Source organism: Peromyscus leucopus, chromosome X, assembly GCF_004664715.2.
Source record: "Peromyscus leucopus breed LL Stock chromosome X, UCI_PerLeu_2.1, whole genome shotgun sequence".
Classification (NCBI taxonomy): Eukaryota; Metazoa; Chordata; class Mammalia; order Rodentia; family Cricetidae; genus Peromyscus; species Peromyscus leucopus.
In genome coordinates this window covers 105,138,935-105,157,233 of record NC_051083.1, presented here as the reverse complement: position 1 = coordinate 105,157,233, position 18,299 = coordinate 105,138,935, and the positions used below count along the sequence as shown (strand labels likewise).

The 18,299-nt window shown below is 38.0% G+C and overlaps 1 protein-coding gene across 1 annotated transcript in view; it reads left to right on the top strand.

Moving 5' to 3' along the window:
• The window catches only part of Lamp2 (lysosomal associated membrane protein 2), a 46,899-nt gene extending 28,917 nt beyond the window's left edge, over positions 1-17,982 (top strand). Inside the window, 3 exon segments of the mRNA XM_028893723.2 lie at positions 3,411-3,474; positions 4,538-4,702; positions 16,399-17,982. Coding sequence (XP_028749556.1) covers positions 3,411-3,474; positions 4,538-4,702; positions 16,399-16,538 — 369 coding nt within the window. The 3' untranslated portion in view covers positions 16,539-17,982.
• The last annotated feature ends 317 nt before the right edge of the window (positions 17,983-18,299 follow it).

Genomic DNA, 18,299 nt, shown 5'->3' with positions numbered 1-18,299 from the left:
GAAGGTTTAATGGAAGGGGTGACGTTTGAGGGCACTCAGGAATAAGTCAGATTTGTACATACAGAGATGAGGAGAAGTGGAAGAGTAGAGTTTGTCCCTGGGTAAAGGAACACGGTCAAGATCTTTTGGGAAGATGATGCATGTGACGTGTTTAATGCCAGGCAGAGGCATTGCCTCAACAGAGGAAGGACGTGTAAGAGGACATCAAACCCTCCACTATGCTTGCTACTGAAATTTCTGTCTTCTTCGTTTCATTCCCCTCTCTCTGCCTCAGGTCTGCTTCCAGCTGTGCTACCGCTTGCCTGGATTGTTCAAAAACCTCCTACCTTATCTCACATCTTCCTTATCTCCCTTAGATTCATCTCCCTAAAGCACAACTCTTCCCCATAAATCTTCACTGATTCTGTTTTGCCAACAAGGTAACATCTAAACTCTGCAGAAGGGTGGTTCAAGCCTTTCCCTCCATTCAGGGCATTCTGCTCTTGTAGCCTTTATTTCACTTCCTGGACCGCATGCTTCCTTCACTCTGACTTTCAGGCATAGCTTCTGAAGTCTGAGCACAGTAGTAACCAGTCCATATATTTGTAGCTGGACTTTGGGTTTTAATTTCCAGCTCACTGATTACTAATTGGCAGCGGTGAGGGAGGTCACTTAGCAACTCTGTGCTTGAATGACTCATCTTAAACCGGGCACAATAAGCATCAGTAGTACAGAGGTATTGGAACCAGGTCTAGTGGCATAGGTATTATACTCCCAGCTACTTGGGAGGCTGAGATAAGAGGATTGCAAATTCAAGGCCAGCCTGCGCTACATGAGTTCAGTGCTAGTCTGGGCAACGTAGTAAGACCCTGTTTCAAATAGCAAATAAAATGCCTGGGAACATGTAGCTCAGTGTCAGGATGCTTGCCCAACGTGGGTAGAATACTAGGTTCAATTTCCACTGTCTCATATACAAAAAGAACAATGGTTGGCACTTAATTCTCAAGTGTGTAGATTACCTTTGCTTATGCTATTGCCTTCTCAAACATGTTCTTTGTCCACTTGTTTTGTAACCAAATCTGCCCACCACAAATCCCCGACCCCTCCTTAGCTAGCATGACTTTTGCATCTTCCCTCATTGGAAATGATTTCTTTCCTGCCAGTTTTCTTAACTTGCCACTTTCTTTTTAACAGATTTAGCTTATTTGTGTATCTTTTCTTTCCAGTCTAAGGGCGGTGGGGTTGGTATGGGAACAGCACTCTAGGGCTCATAAATGCTAAGCAAGCCCTCCACCACTGAGCTATGTATTTAATTTCTTATGTATCTATCTTATGTTCCTTGGCAGATTACAAGCACTAGGAGGGCAAGGTACAAGTCTAGTTCAACTTGTTAGTTCCATGAAACACTTAGATATATTACTTTGTGTATACTAAGCACTTATTAGAGTGGCTGGTTTATCAGTTGAATGCTTCAGAAAAATAATGGATTGTAGCTAGAGTTTTCCTGCCTTGCCCACAGTCAGGACAAATCTTTGTCACCCGCCAGTCCCACAGCCACTCAGACCCAACCAAGTAAACACAGAGACATATATTGCTTACAAACTGTATGGCCGTGGCAGGCTTCTTACTAACTGTACTTATATCTTAAATTAACCCATTTTTATAAATCTATACCTTGCCACATGGCTGGTGGCTTACCGGTGTCTTCACATATTGCTGGTCATGGCAGGAGCTGGCAGTGTCTCTCTGCCTCAGCCTTCTGCTTCCCAGAATTCTCCTCTCTCCTTGTCCCACCTACTTCCTGACTGGCCACTGGCCAATCAGTGTTTTATTTATTGACCAATCAGAACAATTTGACATACAGACCATCCCACAGCAATGGATAGAGAGGGGAGGCTAGGTTGAGGGATACTGGATAAGATACAGTAAGTGTTCCACAATGGGATAATTAATTCAGTGTACCCTATTTTATATTTTATGAAGATCTAGAAGAGAGGACATCAAAGCTTCTAACATTAGTAGTTCGAAGGTGAGGGGAATGCCAAGTACCCTTATTTGATTAGTGTATACTGTATGCATGTATCAGAATACCACACTGAGCCCCATTAATACATATAATTAAGTGCTAGGTGTGGTGGTGCACGCCTTTAATCTTAGCACTTGGGAGGCAGAGGCAGGCAGTTTCTGTGAGTTCTAGGCTAGCCGGTCTATATAGTAAGATCCAGTACATTCCTGTGTATGTAGAGAAACCTTTTCTTAATACACACAATTAATGTATTTAGTGGGATGTGGTAGTAAAAGCCTTTGATCCAGCACTTGGGAGGCAGAGGTAGGGGGATTGTTGAGTTGAGGCCAGCTTGGTCTACATAATAAGTTCCAGCCTATCCAAAGCTACATAGCAAGACACTGTCTCAAAATAAAAGTAGAATGTATGTTAATAAAAAAATGAAACTAGCCAGCACTTGGGATGCAGAGGTAGGCAGATCTGTGAGTTTGAGGCTAGTCTGGCCTCCATAGTGAGTTCCAGGACAGCCAGAGGTTGTATAATAGACCTTGTCTTACAAAAACAAATAAGTAATAAAAATAAAAATGGGCAAGATGGGCCAAGTTTGATGATAGCTTGAGTTCCATCCCCAGAACAAACATGGTGGAGGGAGAGAGCCAAGTCCCATGAGTTGTCCTCTGACCTCCACACATGCCATGGCATGAATTCATGCATTTACACACACTAAATAAGTGTAGTAAAAATTTTAGTAGATGAACATTAGCCTCATGATGTCCTCAATTGAATAACACTTGCATGTTACTTGCAATAAGCCCTGGGTCCCAGCCGCAAACTACGAAGGTTAGAAAACAAAAATAAAATGCAAAGGTAATAGTACTGAAAAATCAATATGGTGAGCAAATAAAATAGATAATAGTAATGAAAATAAGAGAACAGAACTGGAGGATCTGAAAACAGGGCACCCATTTAAAAGGTCACATTATGAGCCTGGCATGGTGGCACACGCCTTTAATCCCAGCATTCAGGAGGCAGAGGCAGGTGGATCTCTGAGTTCAAGACCAGCCTGGTCTACAGAGTGAGTTCCAGGACAGCCAGGACTACACAGACAAACCCTGTCTCGAAAAACCAAAAAAGGTTACATTGTGATAGTGTGGACTCAGCAAGTGACAAGAAGAATAAAACAGAGATGAATTTATATCCAAGAATTCCTGAATACCGTACCATGGTCAAAGAGTTTAGAAATGAAATGTATTGGAAAATGGTTTTGTTACAATTAGTGACAAGACTTAGTTGTAGTTTATACTGCTGGCTGATGTCTTATGGTTTCCTCATCTGTATATTAGTACTAGATTGCTATCCTGCAGGTATTAACTGTTTTTTTAGACAGCTGTGATATGTTATTGACTGGAAGCTCTTTTTCAAACAGAAAAGTGAAAACCGATTCTATCTGAAGGGAGTGAATGTCAGCATGTATTTGGCTAATGGCTCAGGTAAGCACAGCATTGGCCTAGGGGAGAAGAAGGTAGGTTTTATGGAAGGAGTGGAAATGATAATTAGCTTATGACCAGACCATGTCTTTTTTTTTTTTTTCCCGAGACACGGTTTCTCTGTGCAGCTTTGGAGCCTGTCCTGGAACTTATTTTGTAGCCCAGGCTGGCCTCGAACTCACAGAGATCCGCCTGCCTCTGCCTCCAGAGTGCTGGGATTAAAGGCGTGCACCACCACTGCCCAGCCAGATCATGTCTTATGAAATAGAAGATGCTATGTAAAAAGTATTTCTTGATCACAACTTAAATCTAACGTAGGACTATAGTGTATAGTGTAGAATCATCTCCTTTGCAGACTCATCTTTTCAAAGTATGCAAATGTTAAGGAAATGACTGAATTTTAGACTATAGAAGCATTTATGGAAAGATTAGGGAGTGGATGTGGTGCATTCCTGAAATTGCAGCATTAAGAAACAGAGACAGGAGGATCATGAGTTTGAGGACAGCCTGGGATGCATAGTGAGCCCTAGGTCAGTTTGAGCTATATAATGAGATCCTGTCTCAGAAATCAAACAAAATAAAACAAAGAAGTTAAGTGAACTTAGTGATGGCAAGAGTTGTTTCTTTGGGGTCAGAGCCATATTTTGAAAATCCTCAAGAAAGTGCTAGGGATATAGATAGCTCATTTGTTCAAGTGCTCGCACGCACAAAGACCAGAGTGAAAGAAAGTGGGTGTGGTGTTCTGCACTGTGCTGGGGAGGCAGAGACAGGTGGATCCCTGTCTCCACTCAAGGATGTCATCTGGCCATCACTGCATGCATGTACACATCCAGGTGCATTTACACACACACACACACACACACACACACACCACCACCACACCACCACCATCACCATCATCAGGCCATCACTGCATGCATGTACACATCCAGGTACATCTACACACACACACACACACACACACACACACACACACACACACACACACGACATAACCCTAACGACTGTCTCATTTTTCTTATGTTGATAGACTAAGAAGTTAACTAACCTGCCTTTTTTTCTGCAGCTTTCAGCGTTTCAAATAACAATCTTAGCTTCTGGGATGCCCCTCTGGGAAGTTCTTATATGTGCAACAAAGAGCAGGTTGTTTCAGTGTCTAGAACGTTTCAGATAAATACCTTTAACCTAAAGGTGCAACCTTTTAATGTGACCGAAGGAAAGTATTCTACAGGTAAGAATCAAGCAAACTATTTACTGTCTTCTATCACCCTATAGGTGGACTTTCCTCTGAGTCATGGGGATTCATAGAAAAATATGAATTCTTCTCTTGATTCTGATAGAAAGTTCTCACAGCCTCAAACAAATTGTGTAACTTCATTTGGCTTATCATTTTGTTCAAAGTAGATGTAATTTTTGAAATTCTGAAAATCATTTGAAATATTTAAAGATCCCTTTTAAGAAACAGATGCTCCCCTAGGGTTGAATTTGGGTGGGGTTGGCACTTGGAGCACCAGCTTTAAGTACCTTACATCTGCCTTCATTGGACCATCTTCTTGGGAAACATACCCAAATGAAAACAGTTTGGTTTGGTTAAGACACAAGATAAAGGGTGGTCGCAAAGCCTCACATCCCATGAATTCTAGTCTTGCTAGCCAAAGTGACTTAGAGAGTCTTAGTTCAAGTAAAGCTTTTTGAAGACCTACTTTGGACTAATGATGGCTTTTATCAGGTTTTTAATGAAATCCTCATGTAGGGTTCATTATATTGTATTTGTGTGAATATGAAAGATGTATTTGGCATTGCAGATTAAAATATGTATGACATAAAAAAGTACAGCAAATTCCTTAAGTGACTTATGCTTTTAAACCAATTACTTAAAATTGGGGGTTTGTGGAGCAGAGCTTTGTTGAACAGAGCTATTCTAGTCATTCCTATCCTTTCAAACAATTAATCTAGAGGTTAATAAGTAAATGGAGAAGTTGTGATTAAAGTGAATATACTGTGAACTATTCAGCTGCCTTTGCAGTGGTACCAAATACCTAGTCGGCCTTGCATGGGTCCAAAAGAGACCAGGCACTTTACCCTACCATTCTTGTGGGAAGAAAGGTTAATCACAACTTAAAAAATTTCAAGAGTCCATTTCCTTTGCCAGGAGTGGTAACATATGCTTCTAATCATAGTACTCAGGCAGTTAAGGCAGAGGTATCTGGAGTTTAAGGTCATCCTTGGATACATAGTCAGTTCCAGGCTAGCCTGGGGTATATGAGATCCTGCTTCACAAAAACCAAAATAATCCAATTTCTTCCTGTGTGTTTTTTTTTTGCTTATTACTTTAATCATTTCGATCCTCTAATAGGTTTTTTTTTAATCTTCATTTAGTTCCACTACATCATTTTGTGTTTAGAATTTAAAGTCATCTGCAGTATTATTTTCAGTTCAGGTCTATTTATCTAGTTGGCAGTGGCCCAAGATGAGCTATGCTCTTTGCCTAATTTGAAAGCTTGGGTGCCAGAGAGATATAGAACATTTAATACTGATATTGAATGCATGATCTATTTGTGGAACTAGGTTCTTGGTTGTGGGTAACTATAAATATAACACCCAGGTAATACTTAAGTGTATTCAGGGAGGAAATAGAATTGCAGTCAGGTTGAAGAGTGTTGATTGGATTTTATTAGATCAGACTACTTTCTATAAATAGAAATAATAGTCCCTCTGGCCTGCTATTCTGAGCCAGATTGATAAAACATGTAGTAAACACACTCAAATTAGTAAGAGGTCCTAGTTCCTTAACTCTTCCACCCACTCAGATCACATATTTTAAGCTAGGGACATACAAGCTTTTTGAGAAAAAGTCTAAACTGAGCTTTAAGGTCATATGGTGTGTGTCACAACTCTTCAACTCGGCCATTGTAGTTTGGAAACCGCCCTAGGCAATTCATACAGATGAGTGTAAAACTTGAATTTGAATTTCGTGTAACTCTCATGTTTCACAAAAGACTATCCTCTTTTCCAGTCATTTAAAATTATTCATGTTATTTTTAGCTCTTCAGCCAGGTTTGGCCCATGGGCTGTAGTTTGCTGACGCTCACTCATTGTTAAAGAACTCCAGAGCCAGCAATTGTTCAGTTCAGTGATTACCCTGGTGTTCTTTATCTCCCCAGAGATGTCCACTCTTCCACTCAGAGGTGAAACTGGTTCTGTAGACATGGGCTGATAAGTAATTCTCCCATCTTAGAACTATAACACAGTGTGTGTATCACGTGATTTTCATTATTTACACGTAGGAATATTTTGTATGTACTCACAAATGAAAAGACAAATACACTTTAGGATTTTAGCTTTAGCCAGTTATCACTTTCTATACTTTATCTTAAAAATATACCTGCCTTTGTTAGTTGAAATTTATTTTATAAGAGCATTTCTGACTTGAGTCAACATCTTTTACTTTTAGACATTCTTTTTTTTTTTGATTATACTCATTATCTGTTACACACTTTTTCTCACCTACAGCCCAGGAGTGTTCGCTGGATGATGACACCATTCTAATACCAATTATAGTTGGTGCTGGTCTTTCAGGCTTGATTATCGTTATAGTGATTGCTTACCTAATTGGCAGAAGAAAGAGTTATGCTGGATATCAGACTCTGTAACACTAATACACATGTGATCTCTGTTACAAAATCATATAGCAAGTACAAGTTCCTGTATGTAATACTATTGAAGGTACATTTAGTTACAGTCCTGCTTTTAGATTGGGTGATATGGTAGATTTCAAACTTAAACAAAAGACTCCCAAATACTGTCAACTACAAATGAGTCGTGTGATTTTGATTTCCCTGACCAAGGAGTTTAAAACTTCTATAGCAAAAGGCATGTACAAAATTACCTGGACTACAAGTTTTGTTTCACTGGCTGGAATTTGTGTCGCAGTGTTTGACTTACAAATTTTGATGAGGAATTGTACTGTGTAGGAAAAAGCAGGTTTTCTCTGCCTGCATGAGGTTGATTTTGGACAACATGATCTCAGGAATTTGTACTTGCTTCTTTTGCATTGTTTGTGACTTTTATTTGCAGGTTGACTTAGCTACTTTGGCATTGCTCCATATTGACCTATGAAAGAGAGAGATATCAGTAGATTTGAGCAGAGCCCAGCAGTATCACGCTCTTGCCAGTAAAATTCTTTTCTCACCCTTTTTGAATACATTTGTATTTAATGTGGCTGAAATGACAAAACACAAAAGCTTTTTAAATTTTAGAATAGATGTTAATCTTTTTATTTAATCTTTTTTAAAAAAAAACTGGATATTTCAATCTTTTAAATTGCAAGACACAAGGCAATTCCAACTGGGCATTTCAATCTGTTTTTAGGTGCTTTAGAGATAATTGCTAGGCAATGCCAAATGAGGGCATTAGTGCTTTGTACCCAGAAATTGGCCTCTACATGCAGCACTAAGATGAATGCAGATTTCTCTTGAACCTTCCAGTCTTCCTTAGTTGTGGTAATGTGCTTTGTTCTTTCCTGTTTTCTTCAAGAAGAAATGTTAGTATGTCTCAGAACCTAGATAACGAAGTGCACTTACACTCATAAAATAGCTTGTACCTAATCCAAAAGTCATGGTCTTGCCTTAGTCCATTAACACATTCTTCATTTCCAGTTTGCATTGACTGCTCCATCATTGACTACTTTGGCTTCATGTTTAAATGGTTCTGTGATAACCAAAACTTACATTGTTACTGTTCATTGTGGTACTTCTGTATTCAATTTTGTACTCAGATGGCAACAGTTGTTCATTTTTGTGCATCACCTAATGCTTATATGAGAGCAAATTCTTTCAGCCTGATAGTTAACACATCATGTATTCCTTGCAGCTTCTAGGAGATCTTTCATATATATATGCATACATACATGCATGTACACATACAACACATACATATTGGTATGACCCAGCAAACATTTCTTAAAATATTGATCTGCAGCCATATATAGAAGGTTCTTGTTATTTTTGGAGGGCAGATTATATGCCTTTCATTCATGAGAAAATGAAGAACTGTCTGGGTTCCAAAATGCTAATGTTGAATACATGGTACATATGCATACATATATAGGCAATTGCATGTTAGCATGTGTATGTCTGTAACTGTCTTTTGGGTTATATAGGAGTGACAGAGATTGTGTCACTTTAACTTGCTTTCCACTTAGCCTGAAAACCTTACTGGTTCAGAATCATATTCCTGACTAACCATCTCCTAGAACAACAGGGAACTGCACAGCCAGCTTAAAACACTTGTTAGAAATGAAACAAATCTGATTTTTAAAATATTTTTCCATTTAAACTGTGTTTTAGCATAAGCTTGTTAATCTTAAAAGAAAGGATTATGCTTTTAAGAGCACAGGTATTAGACGTTTGTCATGAATCAACAAAACAGCTTTTTAAAAAGACTAATTGGAACAAGTGGGTAGCACTGGCTTAATGCTGTTAATGTTTCTAAAAGTTTTTACATTTAGATTGTATATTGGATTCATATTAAAATACCTCCAAAGCACTGTTTTATAGAAAGATCTGAATTCAATAAATATTTTTGTATTTTACATGGGCCAGTTTATGTACTGCTATATATACTATTATTTCCTGTAGACACACTGTCTTTGTATCTTTTGTATTTTTGTTTTGTTTTGTTTTAATGGTTTTGCGCCTTGATGGTAATACTCTATTTGATTTGGGATGTTTTTCCATGCTTTAGCATTTGTATAAGAAACTGGTCCATGTAAGTACTTTCCATGTTTTTTCTTCAAATGTTTAAATTCCTAGTTGATGTACCATATCTCTTCTCAGATATTTGCCTGTCTGTTTGCCCAGCATTGCTTCTAAATCAAATCAATAAAGATTCTTTTATTTCTTAAGGAAATTTGCTCACATTTTTTCCCATTGGTTAAAGTGAAGATTTGTATATTACATGATGGCAGTTTTAAACAGAAAAAAAAATGACCTTAGAAGAAGTGCTTAAGAGTAGAACTAGACTGTTTTCAATAAATTTTGTCTCTGTGTTGCTCTGTCTGGAAAGAAAAATCCCATATGTAAGGCTTGACTGACACAAGGATGGCTGCAGAATAAGAATTACCTAGGCTGCAGGTCTGGATGATTTTATTTGGCAAGTCTGTGAAAGGGAGTGTGTGTGTGTGTGTGTGTGTGTGTGTGTGTGTGTGTGTCCCCGTCCCACATGTGTTAATGTAAGCACCTTTGTTGAGTCATATTCTCAGGAAAATAGTAATCTCTGGGATATTAGTTTCATAGTAAAATCTTCAGAAGCATCTTTTTTGTTAGTTTTTTTTTTTTTTTTTTCTCTTCGAAACAGGGTTTCTCTGTGTAGTTTTGGTGCCTGTCCTGGATCTCGCTATGTAGACCAGGCTGGCCTCGAACTCACAGAGATACGCTGGGCTCTGCCTCCCCAGTGCTGGGATTAAAGGCATGCTCCACCAATGCCTGGCTTCAGAGCATCTTTTTGTACACTTTTCTCAATTCCTAAGTTGAGGCTAGCATTTCATATCTATAACACAATCTGTCTTTTAGATTATCTCGAAAACTTCCATGTAATTTCTCAGTCATATTAGTATGTCATACAAGACACCACAGCAACCCAGCTGGCATGTTTCTCCTGGGTTCCTGAGGTAAGCCTTGGGATTACAGTTAATTATCACAATTCTCAACACGATTGTTAGCTACTGTGGGAGACTCGGGCCAAGTTGCTGAACTTTTTCGGGGGTGTTAGCCTTACAGTTTTCTTCATCTAGGGATTAGAGGCTTGACATTTCTGCTTACTCTTACTTCTTTGATTAGTACCTTCCATTTCAGAAAAGATATATACACCACTGAGTATTTTAGAAGGAATCTGATAAGAAGCCACCTGGTTTATTTCAAGTGCATACTTAAACTCAGCAAACAGTGCAACATCTTGTTATTTCCTGCGTGTTGTCAGGATGAATTCTTAGAAGATTAATCTGTTTTTAAGATTGTAGCACTTCATCTGTTTGTTAGGTAAAGTTAAATTGTCTTGGATTCATTTCTCTTCTATTCTCTTTTACCTAGGTAGCTAAATTCCTTTTATTATATCTTGTCTTTGAAATTGGTGTAGACATATATGTTATACTGAATAGCTTCAAATATTTTTGTGGTGTACATGTGCGTGTACTTGCATGTGTGTATATTGTGTGTGTGTGTGTGTGTGTGTGTGTGTGTGTGTGTGTATGTGTATGCATGTGTATGTGTGGTTATCTATGTACGTGAAGGCCAGAAGTCTACATCAAGGTCAAGTTTCCTCCTGTGTGCTTTCCACTTTAGTTTTTCTGACAGTCTTCATTAACCTGAGGCTCGTTCTTTCTGCTACACCACTTGGCCAGAGTGCTCTTGGATCCACTAGTGCTGACCTGGGTTGCAGATGCACATAGTGGATGCTAGGTATCTGAACTTAGTTCCTCATGCTTACATAATAACATGTACTTTATCCATTGAGCCGTCTTTCCCATACCAGTCTCAAGTATCTGTTCAGCTTCATGTGATAATACTTGAAATGTTTTGAATATAGATCTAAAAGACGCATAAATAAGTGTTACATTAGAAGGTGAGTCACAAAGTGACTCTTTCAAAAAAATCTTAATTAGTTTTTAAGAGGAGTTTCATTTTTTTTAAATAAATAGATAAGTGTTTTCTAATTCTTAGACCGAAAATTATCTTTGAAAGATCTCAGAGTAGAAAATTGAAGATTAGTAGGGTTTTATTTTTTTTTCTCTATAGGTAACTTCAATGAAAATTTAATGGCCATGAAACTTTTTAATCTTTAAACTTTTTATTGCTTTCGTGGCTTGGAAACTTTTTCACAGGGTTGGGTGTATCTCTGTGATAGAGCACTTTCTTAGCATGTATCAGGCCCTGAGTTCAAGCCCAGTGCCGGGGGGGGGGAATCTCAACAATCAGACCCAATGTCACACACTCCTTTAATTGAAGCACTTGGGAGACAGACAGAGGCAGGCAGATCCCTGTGAATTCAAGCCCAGCCTGGTCTACATAGTGAGTTTAAGGTCAAACAAGATGACACGCTGAGACCCTGTCTCAAGAAAATCCCACAAAGACAGTTTATTTCCTTTCTCAGAAACATTTTCACTATAGTATTAAATGTACATTAAGCAAATAGCTGAGGTCAAATTGACCTACATAATGAGTATTTCTTTTCTTCATGACACAGTACCATTAAAATGAACTGTTTTAGTGGTGGAGCACACTCATAATCTCAGCAGAAGACCAGGATTTCTAGGTCATCCTTGGCCAAATATTGAATTTGAGCCAATCTGGACTGCATGAGACCCTGTTTCAAAAACAAAGAACAAAGAGTAAAATAACTCTTTTTAAATCAGAATTTGTTTCAATTACCTACATACTTTTAAAGTTGAATTCATAAAATCAATAGTTATTGTAAATTAATATTTCACACACTAATTGAGCATTTTAAGTAAGTGACAGCATCTAGAAAGGTCTTTGTATTAGTGGAATTGCCTTTTTGATCTGCTCTGGGAATATTTGTCTTACATGAAAGCCTTATTGGCAGTATTTATGAAAGTCATCTCAGTACTAGGTCAAATACCCAATTTGGGAACGAGAGGACTGTTGAGACATTTGCCAAAATAAGAAATTAATCTAATAATGAAATTTTAAGAGTCCAAGAGGTATTAAATCTAAGGCATAATACTTTATGGTATGTGCCACCTAATAGTTTATAGGCTGGGTGGTAATTTGGGAAACTGAAGGGGCGGAGCCAACTGGGAACCTTTATTACCATCTGTTCACAAGTCAAATTCGGCATTGTCAACTCTCTGGGTTCTTAGTAGAACCCAGTTTAAAATGACCATCAAGTTGGCAGCCAGAGTCAGCGTCAGAATGTCTGTAGAATCCAGTTTTGCATCTTGTTTCCAGTTATTACCCTAAGGGCTGGCAGTCAGAAAAGAACTTGGCACACTTTGTGATTGTAATCATGGTCAGAACCGCATTTCAGTCTATTCATTCTTTTTTTGTTTTATGTATATGAGTGTTTTGCCTACAAGTATGTCTGTGTACCACATGTGTGCCCTTTCAGTATGGAATGAAGAACAAGGCATCCCCTAGAATGGGAATTACAAATGGTTGTGAGCTGCCATGTGGATGCTGGGAGTCAAACCTGGGTCCTCTGGAAGAGCAGCCAATGCTCTTAACCCCAACCCTTTTCATTCTTGTTTTGACACAATCCTAGTAAATGTATTTACATGATTTACCAGCCTCTGGTAGAGTACAGTGCCTGGAGGAAAACTCCAGGCAACACGAGGCAAGGAGTGGGGAATACACATGAGTAGTGTTTTAGCATCCTGATCCTCTTTGTGAATCTTTGCAAGTGTCTTTTTTGTCTCTCCAGCCTTCCCTGCATGCATAGTAAGTAGATTTTTCCTTTTATGGTAAGTACTTCTGGAATCTCATTCCTCCTACGTCCTAGGAAGCCTTCCATTGAACATCTTCAACATGTCATTAGCCTTGGCCTTTTAAAAATTCTACTTACTTGATTTTTCATTAAATATAACTATTTCTTCAAACTGAAGATAGTAATTAAAGACACTGAGATCTAAAAACTCAGATGTTTTCATAAAGGGGAGCTGTTACTCCATATCTGCTCTTTAATCTGCCAAGATATCACATGGAACACACATTCTAGCAATGGACATTTTCCTTTCCTCATTTTAGGAACATTTATCTCATCTTACAAACATATTTATCTATTCCACATGCCACCTTTTCTTTATGTTCCTATTCTAAGTACCTCCATGCTGTCTTTTTCTGAATCTTAATCGTATAGAAATGACTTTCTTCTCCCTAGTCCTTTATGTCATGACTGATCACTAGCTATTCACTTGCCATTTACTTGTCTCTGCAGCACTTTGACTCATACCTTATCCACCACATTGCTAGATCCAATATTCATTGTTTCAGAATTCTGTAATATATTAAACTCTTCTCCCATACTAATTGGAGCTCTCCCTCTCCTAATCTGTGATACCATCTTCTATCTGCATTTCCTACTTTTTTTTTATACCCTTGTCCTTCAGATATTAGTATTCCTAGGGGTTTTCTTTATGGACCCTTTTTATTTTATTTGTCCCAATTTATAGACATTTTGGTTGGGACCCAGACATCTTTTGTTTTGTTAGTGTTTTAAAAAACTACACAGGGTAAGGGTTTTCATAACAACATTTTCCTACACACTCATTCTTATTGATTCTCTTTCCCCTTCCCTCCCTCTGCTTTCATGTCACATATATTGGATCACACCCTTCTTCCCTTAAAAATAGCTTTCCCCTCCCACGGTCTAGTTTCATGGTTGTATATGCAAATTAAAACACAGTATCTGAGTATGAGAGTAATCATGTGGGATTTGTCTTTGGAGTCTGGCTTATTTTGCTTAACATGCTAATTTTAGTTCTATCAAATTTTCTTCAAGTGGAATGATTTCATTTCCATTGTGTATTTGTGCCACATTTTCTTTAGTCACTTTTTTGTAGACATGTAGGCTAGTTCCTACTATGTATTTGTTTACTACTATGTATAGTGCAGCAATAGATACAAATGTGCAGGTCTTTATGGTAGGATACACCCCTTTAGGTATGTACTCAGGAATGATATACCTGGGGACTCAGACATCTTAAATTCAATCCAAAACTGAGTATCTCCCCCTTCTACATATCCCTTTTCATTCTCTATCCCACTCATCCTCAGTAACTACAAATGCAACAGGACTAAAATTCATATTTCTTTCTTTTGAATTACTATCACAACGGACAGCACCACCATCTACGTAACCACTCAAGTGTAGAATTGGAAACCATCCTATTATTGCAGCCTGTTACACTCTTTACATCCATTTTTGTCAATTTTGCCTTCTAAATGGATCTGTGGTCTCTCCCTTTTGCATCTACACTTCATTAACCCAGGTCAGGAGAATTACATTGGTCACTTGGATGCTATCAATAGAGGTGGCTCCTAGCTTACTACCTGCAATTTTCCACCTACAATTCTAAAACAAGTACTGTGCTTGAATTCCTGTTGCTATTTGTTTCCATTGGTATAAAGCAGAACCACTTAAGAGTGAGCTGGTCTTAAGTACCCTCTTTCTGGCTTCCATCCAGCCCACTCATTGTTCTGTGTTACCCCCCCTTGCATTGCTCCTGGACTTTCATGTTTTCTTACCCTCTGTGTTTTTGTCTGCACTGTTTCTTACACCTGCATTGCCTCCTCCTACCTGCATGGTTAATTCCTTGTCTTAAAACTCTGCTCAAATGTCACCTTTCCAAGGTATATTATGTAACAAAGCTGAGTTGACAGGGTCCCTGAAACACTTCCATGATACTTTGTGTTTTGCTTGCTCAACTATAGAATGTCTTGCATTTCTAACCACTGATTTCTTTATTTGATTATCACACTGGACTACACATACTATTTTTTATGTTAGCATACAGTGTTTTAGTATAGCATTTTATATATTCCATTATAGTCTCATTTTCTCCTTCCCTGGTGTCCTCCCTGTCCTTCCTTCTGCCCTCTTGCTTAACCCTTCTTGACAAATGGCCTCCCCTTCTGCTTTCATGTCATATATATAACATTGAGTATATACCACACATGTATATCATCTGCCTCTTCAGAAGCTCTATGCCCTGCATGGTCTCCTTTGTACTTACACACACATTTAGAATCTGCATATAAAAAAGGGGGACTTGGCTGAGTCTGGCTTATTTTGCTTAGCATGCTAATTTTAGTTCCACAATTTTCCTTCAAATGGAAGGATTTCATTTTTATTTATGGCTACATAAAACTCCATTTTGTATATATAACACACTTTCCTCATCTATTCACTTGTTGGATCTTTAAGTTAGGTCTTGACTATATCTTGTGACTAGTGCTGCAATAAACATGGATGTGCAGGTATCTCTGTGACTTGTTGATTTTTTTATCTTTTGGATATATACTGAGGAGTGGTATAGCTGGATCATACAGTAATTCTATTTTTAGGATGTTTTGTTTTGATATACTGAATTACTTTCCTGTGGATATATAACCAATACTAGAAGTCCTGGATCATTGTATATGTGGTATTTCTCTTTTTAATTTTTCAGATTAATTTTGTTTTTTTTGACAATTTGAATTATCTATATATTGTGTTCTGATTACTCTCTCATGCAACCTTTGTCTCCTTCCATCCCTATCAACGTGCCCCCTTACTGATCAGTCCCCTTTCCAGATTCATGTTTTCTTCCTTCCAGTAGAAATTTGATGCTGATTTCCATGGTGGCTAAACCAGTTTTACATTCCTACCAGTAGTGACTAAGTATTCCTCTTTCCCTAGACTACATACACATCACGAAGCCAACAGTTATGCCAGTAGGGGTTAATTATCTTTCCTCATTACCAAGTGAGCTGACATACTATGCATTGAGCTCTTGTCAGCTTGAAATAGCTGTTCAGTTTGTGAGTTAGTACCTTGTAACATTCAGGATTCAATATGATAGTTGCTGTCTAAAGCTCTAGGCTGATCAAGGGAAATCAAATTATATTTATTTGTTGTTATTTTCTGTAAGGAGCCTGGCAGTATGTGATGGCTATACATATTTCTCCTCCAATGACTGCTTTTTATGGAGGGATGACTGCGTAAAAGTTCTGGTTTGGGTTTTTTGTCTGTTTGTATTTTGTTTTTTAAGGGATCACTTTTGGGGAACATCTCATTTACTGATAATGAATGCTAGTGACGTTATTTTGATGTAAAAATCTGTATGTTGGGAAGTGCTGTCATTTTAACTTAAAATGGAGACTTTTGAAATGTCATTGTTTCTGTTCTCAATTGTCCTTTCTCCACATCTAGCTCAAGACTGCAGTGCAGATGAAGACAACTTCCTTGTGCCCATAGCAGTGGGAGCAGCCCTGGCAGGAGTACTTACTCTAGTGTTGCTGGCTTATTTTATTGGTCTCAAGCGCCATCATACTGGATATGAGCAGTTTTAGAACCTACAATCTAATTGATTATATTACAAAATTCGTTCATGATTGTATTACAAAATGCGTTCAAATAGTAAGGTTTTCTTGCCTCTCAGTGTATGAAGCACTTTGTTCCTTGGAACTTTCATTCCTAAATCGGCCCCATCATTTTGAGATGAGTCTTTTTTTTTTTTTCATTAAAAACTGTTCTCTGATCCACTTAAAATGCAGACTGGCTTAAAAAAAAAAAGACACATGTGCAATATTTTAAGATCTGTCTTAAGAAGCTTTGGCCAAATTGGGATCCTAACCTGAGATGCCTTAAACTTATTAATATGACCATTATAGAGTTGTACCTTACTGAAATTAATAAATACTGCTTCACCACTGGTGTTTTGTTTCGATGTGTACCAGCTGTCCTGATTTAAACTCACTACAGCTATGCCTTTGTATATAGTTCAAGGCTTAAAATACATCAGATATGCTAAGACTTGGTTTTCAGGGGTATGAAGTAGAGATAGTCCTAGGGCCATCCACATTTTTATAAGACCTAAAGAGAAACCAGAATATTACATCATTTTAAGGTTATGACTTTCACTGTTACCTTTGACTTCAAATTAAATATGAAATTAGATTCTCAAACTTGTGATTTTCCCCTAGATTAAAAACAGGCTGAGGAGGCTATAACAGAACTCAAACTGGCTTCTTAATTAGAAGGATTTTTTTGAGGGGAGGTTGTTTTATGAGTCAAGAGTTTCTGTAGCCTTGGCTGATCTGGTACTTGCTATGTAGTCCAGGCTGGCTTCAAACTCACAGAGATCCGCTTGCGTTGGCTTGCCAGATTCAAAGATCACAGGCATGTGTTACCATGCCCAACCTGGGCTTTTAAGGAAATATTTATTTTTCAGCAATATAGACTGCAAAGAGTCAAACATTAACCACTTGCCTTGTTTTCCTCCTCTTTGGATGCCTGATTAACACTAAAAGATAGAAGATTCTATGAACTAATTAGGACAGATTGTGTTGTGTTTCTCTACCTCATCTTGTTGATCTCTGGAGCATTCAAATCTATTTAGTGTTGTCATCAGACTGGTACTTATGAAATGTAAGCTAACAGCAATCTCAGAAGGGAGGCAACGAAGCACAGCAGCTTTGCTCTTGCTTCTCCAAGATAGCCGCTGTGGGGCACCGTGTTGAGAGGCATTACAATTAGCTAGACAGCTAGTCCAGATTGAAACATTTTCATGGTAAAAGTGAGGTGCTGATGGAAAATATAAATAAATCCAAAGATTTAACAGATGAGACCATGTTCATACTGAAATGATCATTAATTCATTCTAATGTGTATATTGGCTTGTTCAGAGTTTCTGTCACGTACTAATTAACAGTACAAATGTGTTTAGGTACCCAGCTGTCAGTGTCTGTTAGGGAGCTTTCAGTAAAACAGTACCCTCCAAAAAAAAAAAAAAAAGCCAATTGTAGTTACTGAAATTCACATTATGTTTTCAGAAGCATGACAGTGTTTGTGAATGACAAAAGTGTAAGAAGAGGAAATCTCAGAGGATATATGCAGGCTGTTGATGGATCACAGATCACACAAAACATTATAATTTATTCATTGCTTTAGCCTTGTACTGAAAAGACCTTAGAGATTATTTACTTTTAAGTCTAGAACTGTATGGAAAGGGATATGACTTCACAGATGTTTGATGTGTGGTAGCAATGAACCCACTAGTATTTGCATTAAAATCTGAATAAAATTCACTCACTCAATAGTAAAATGATGAC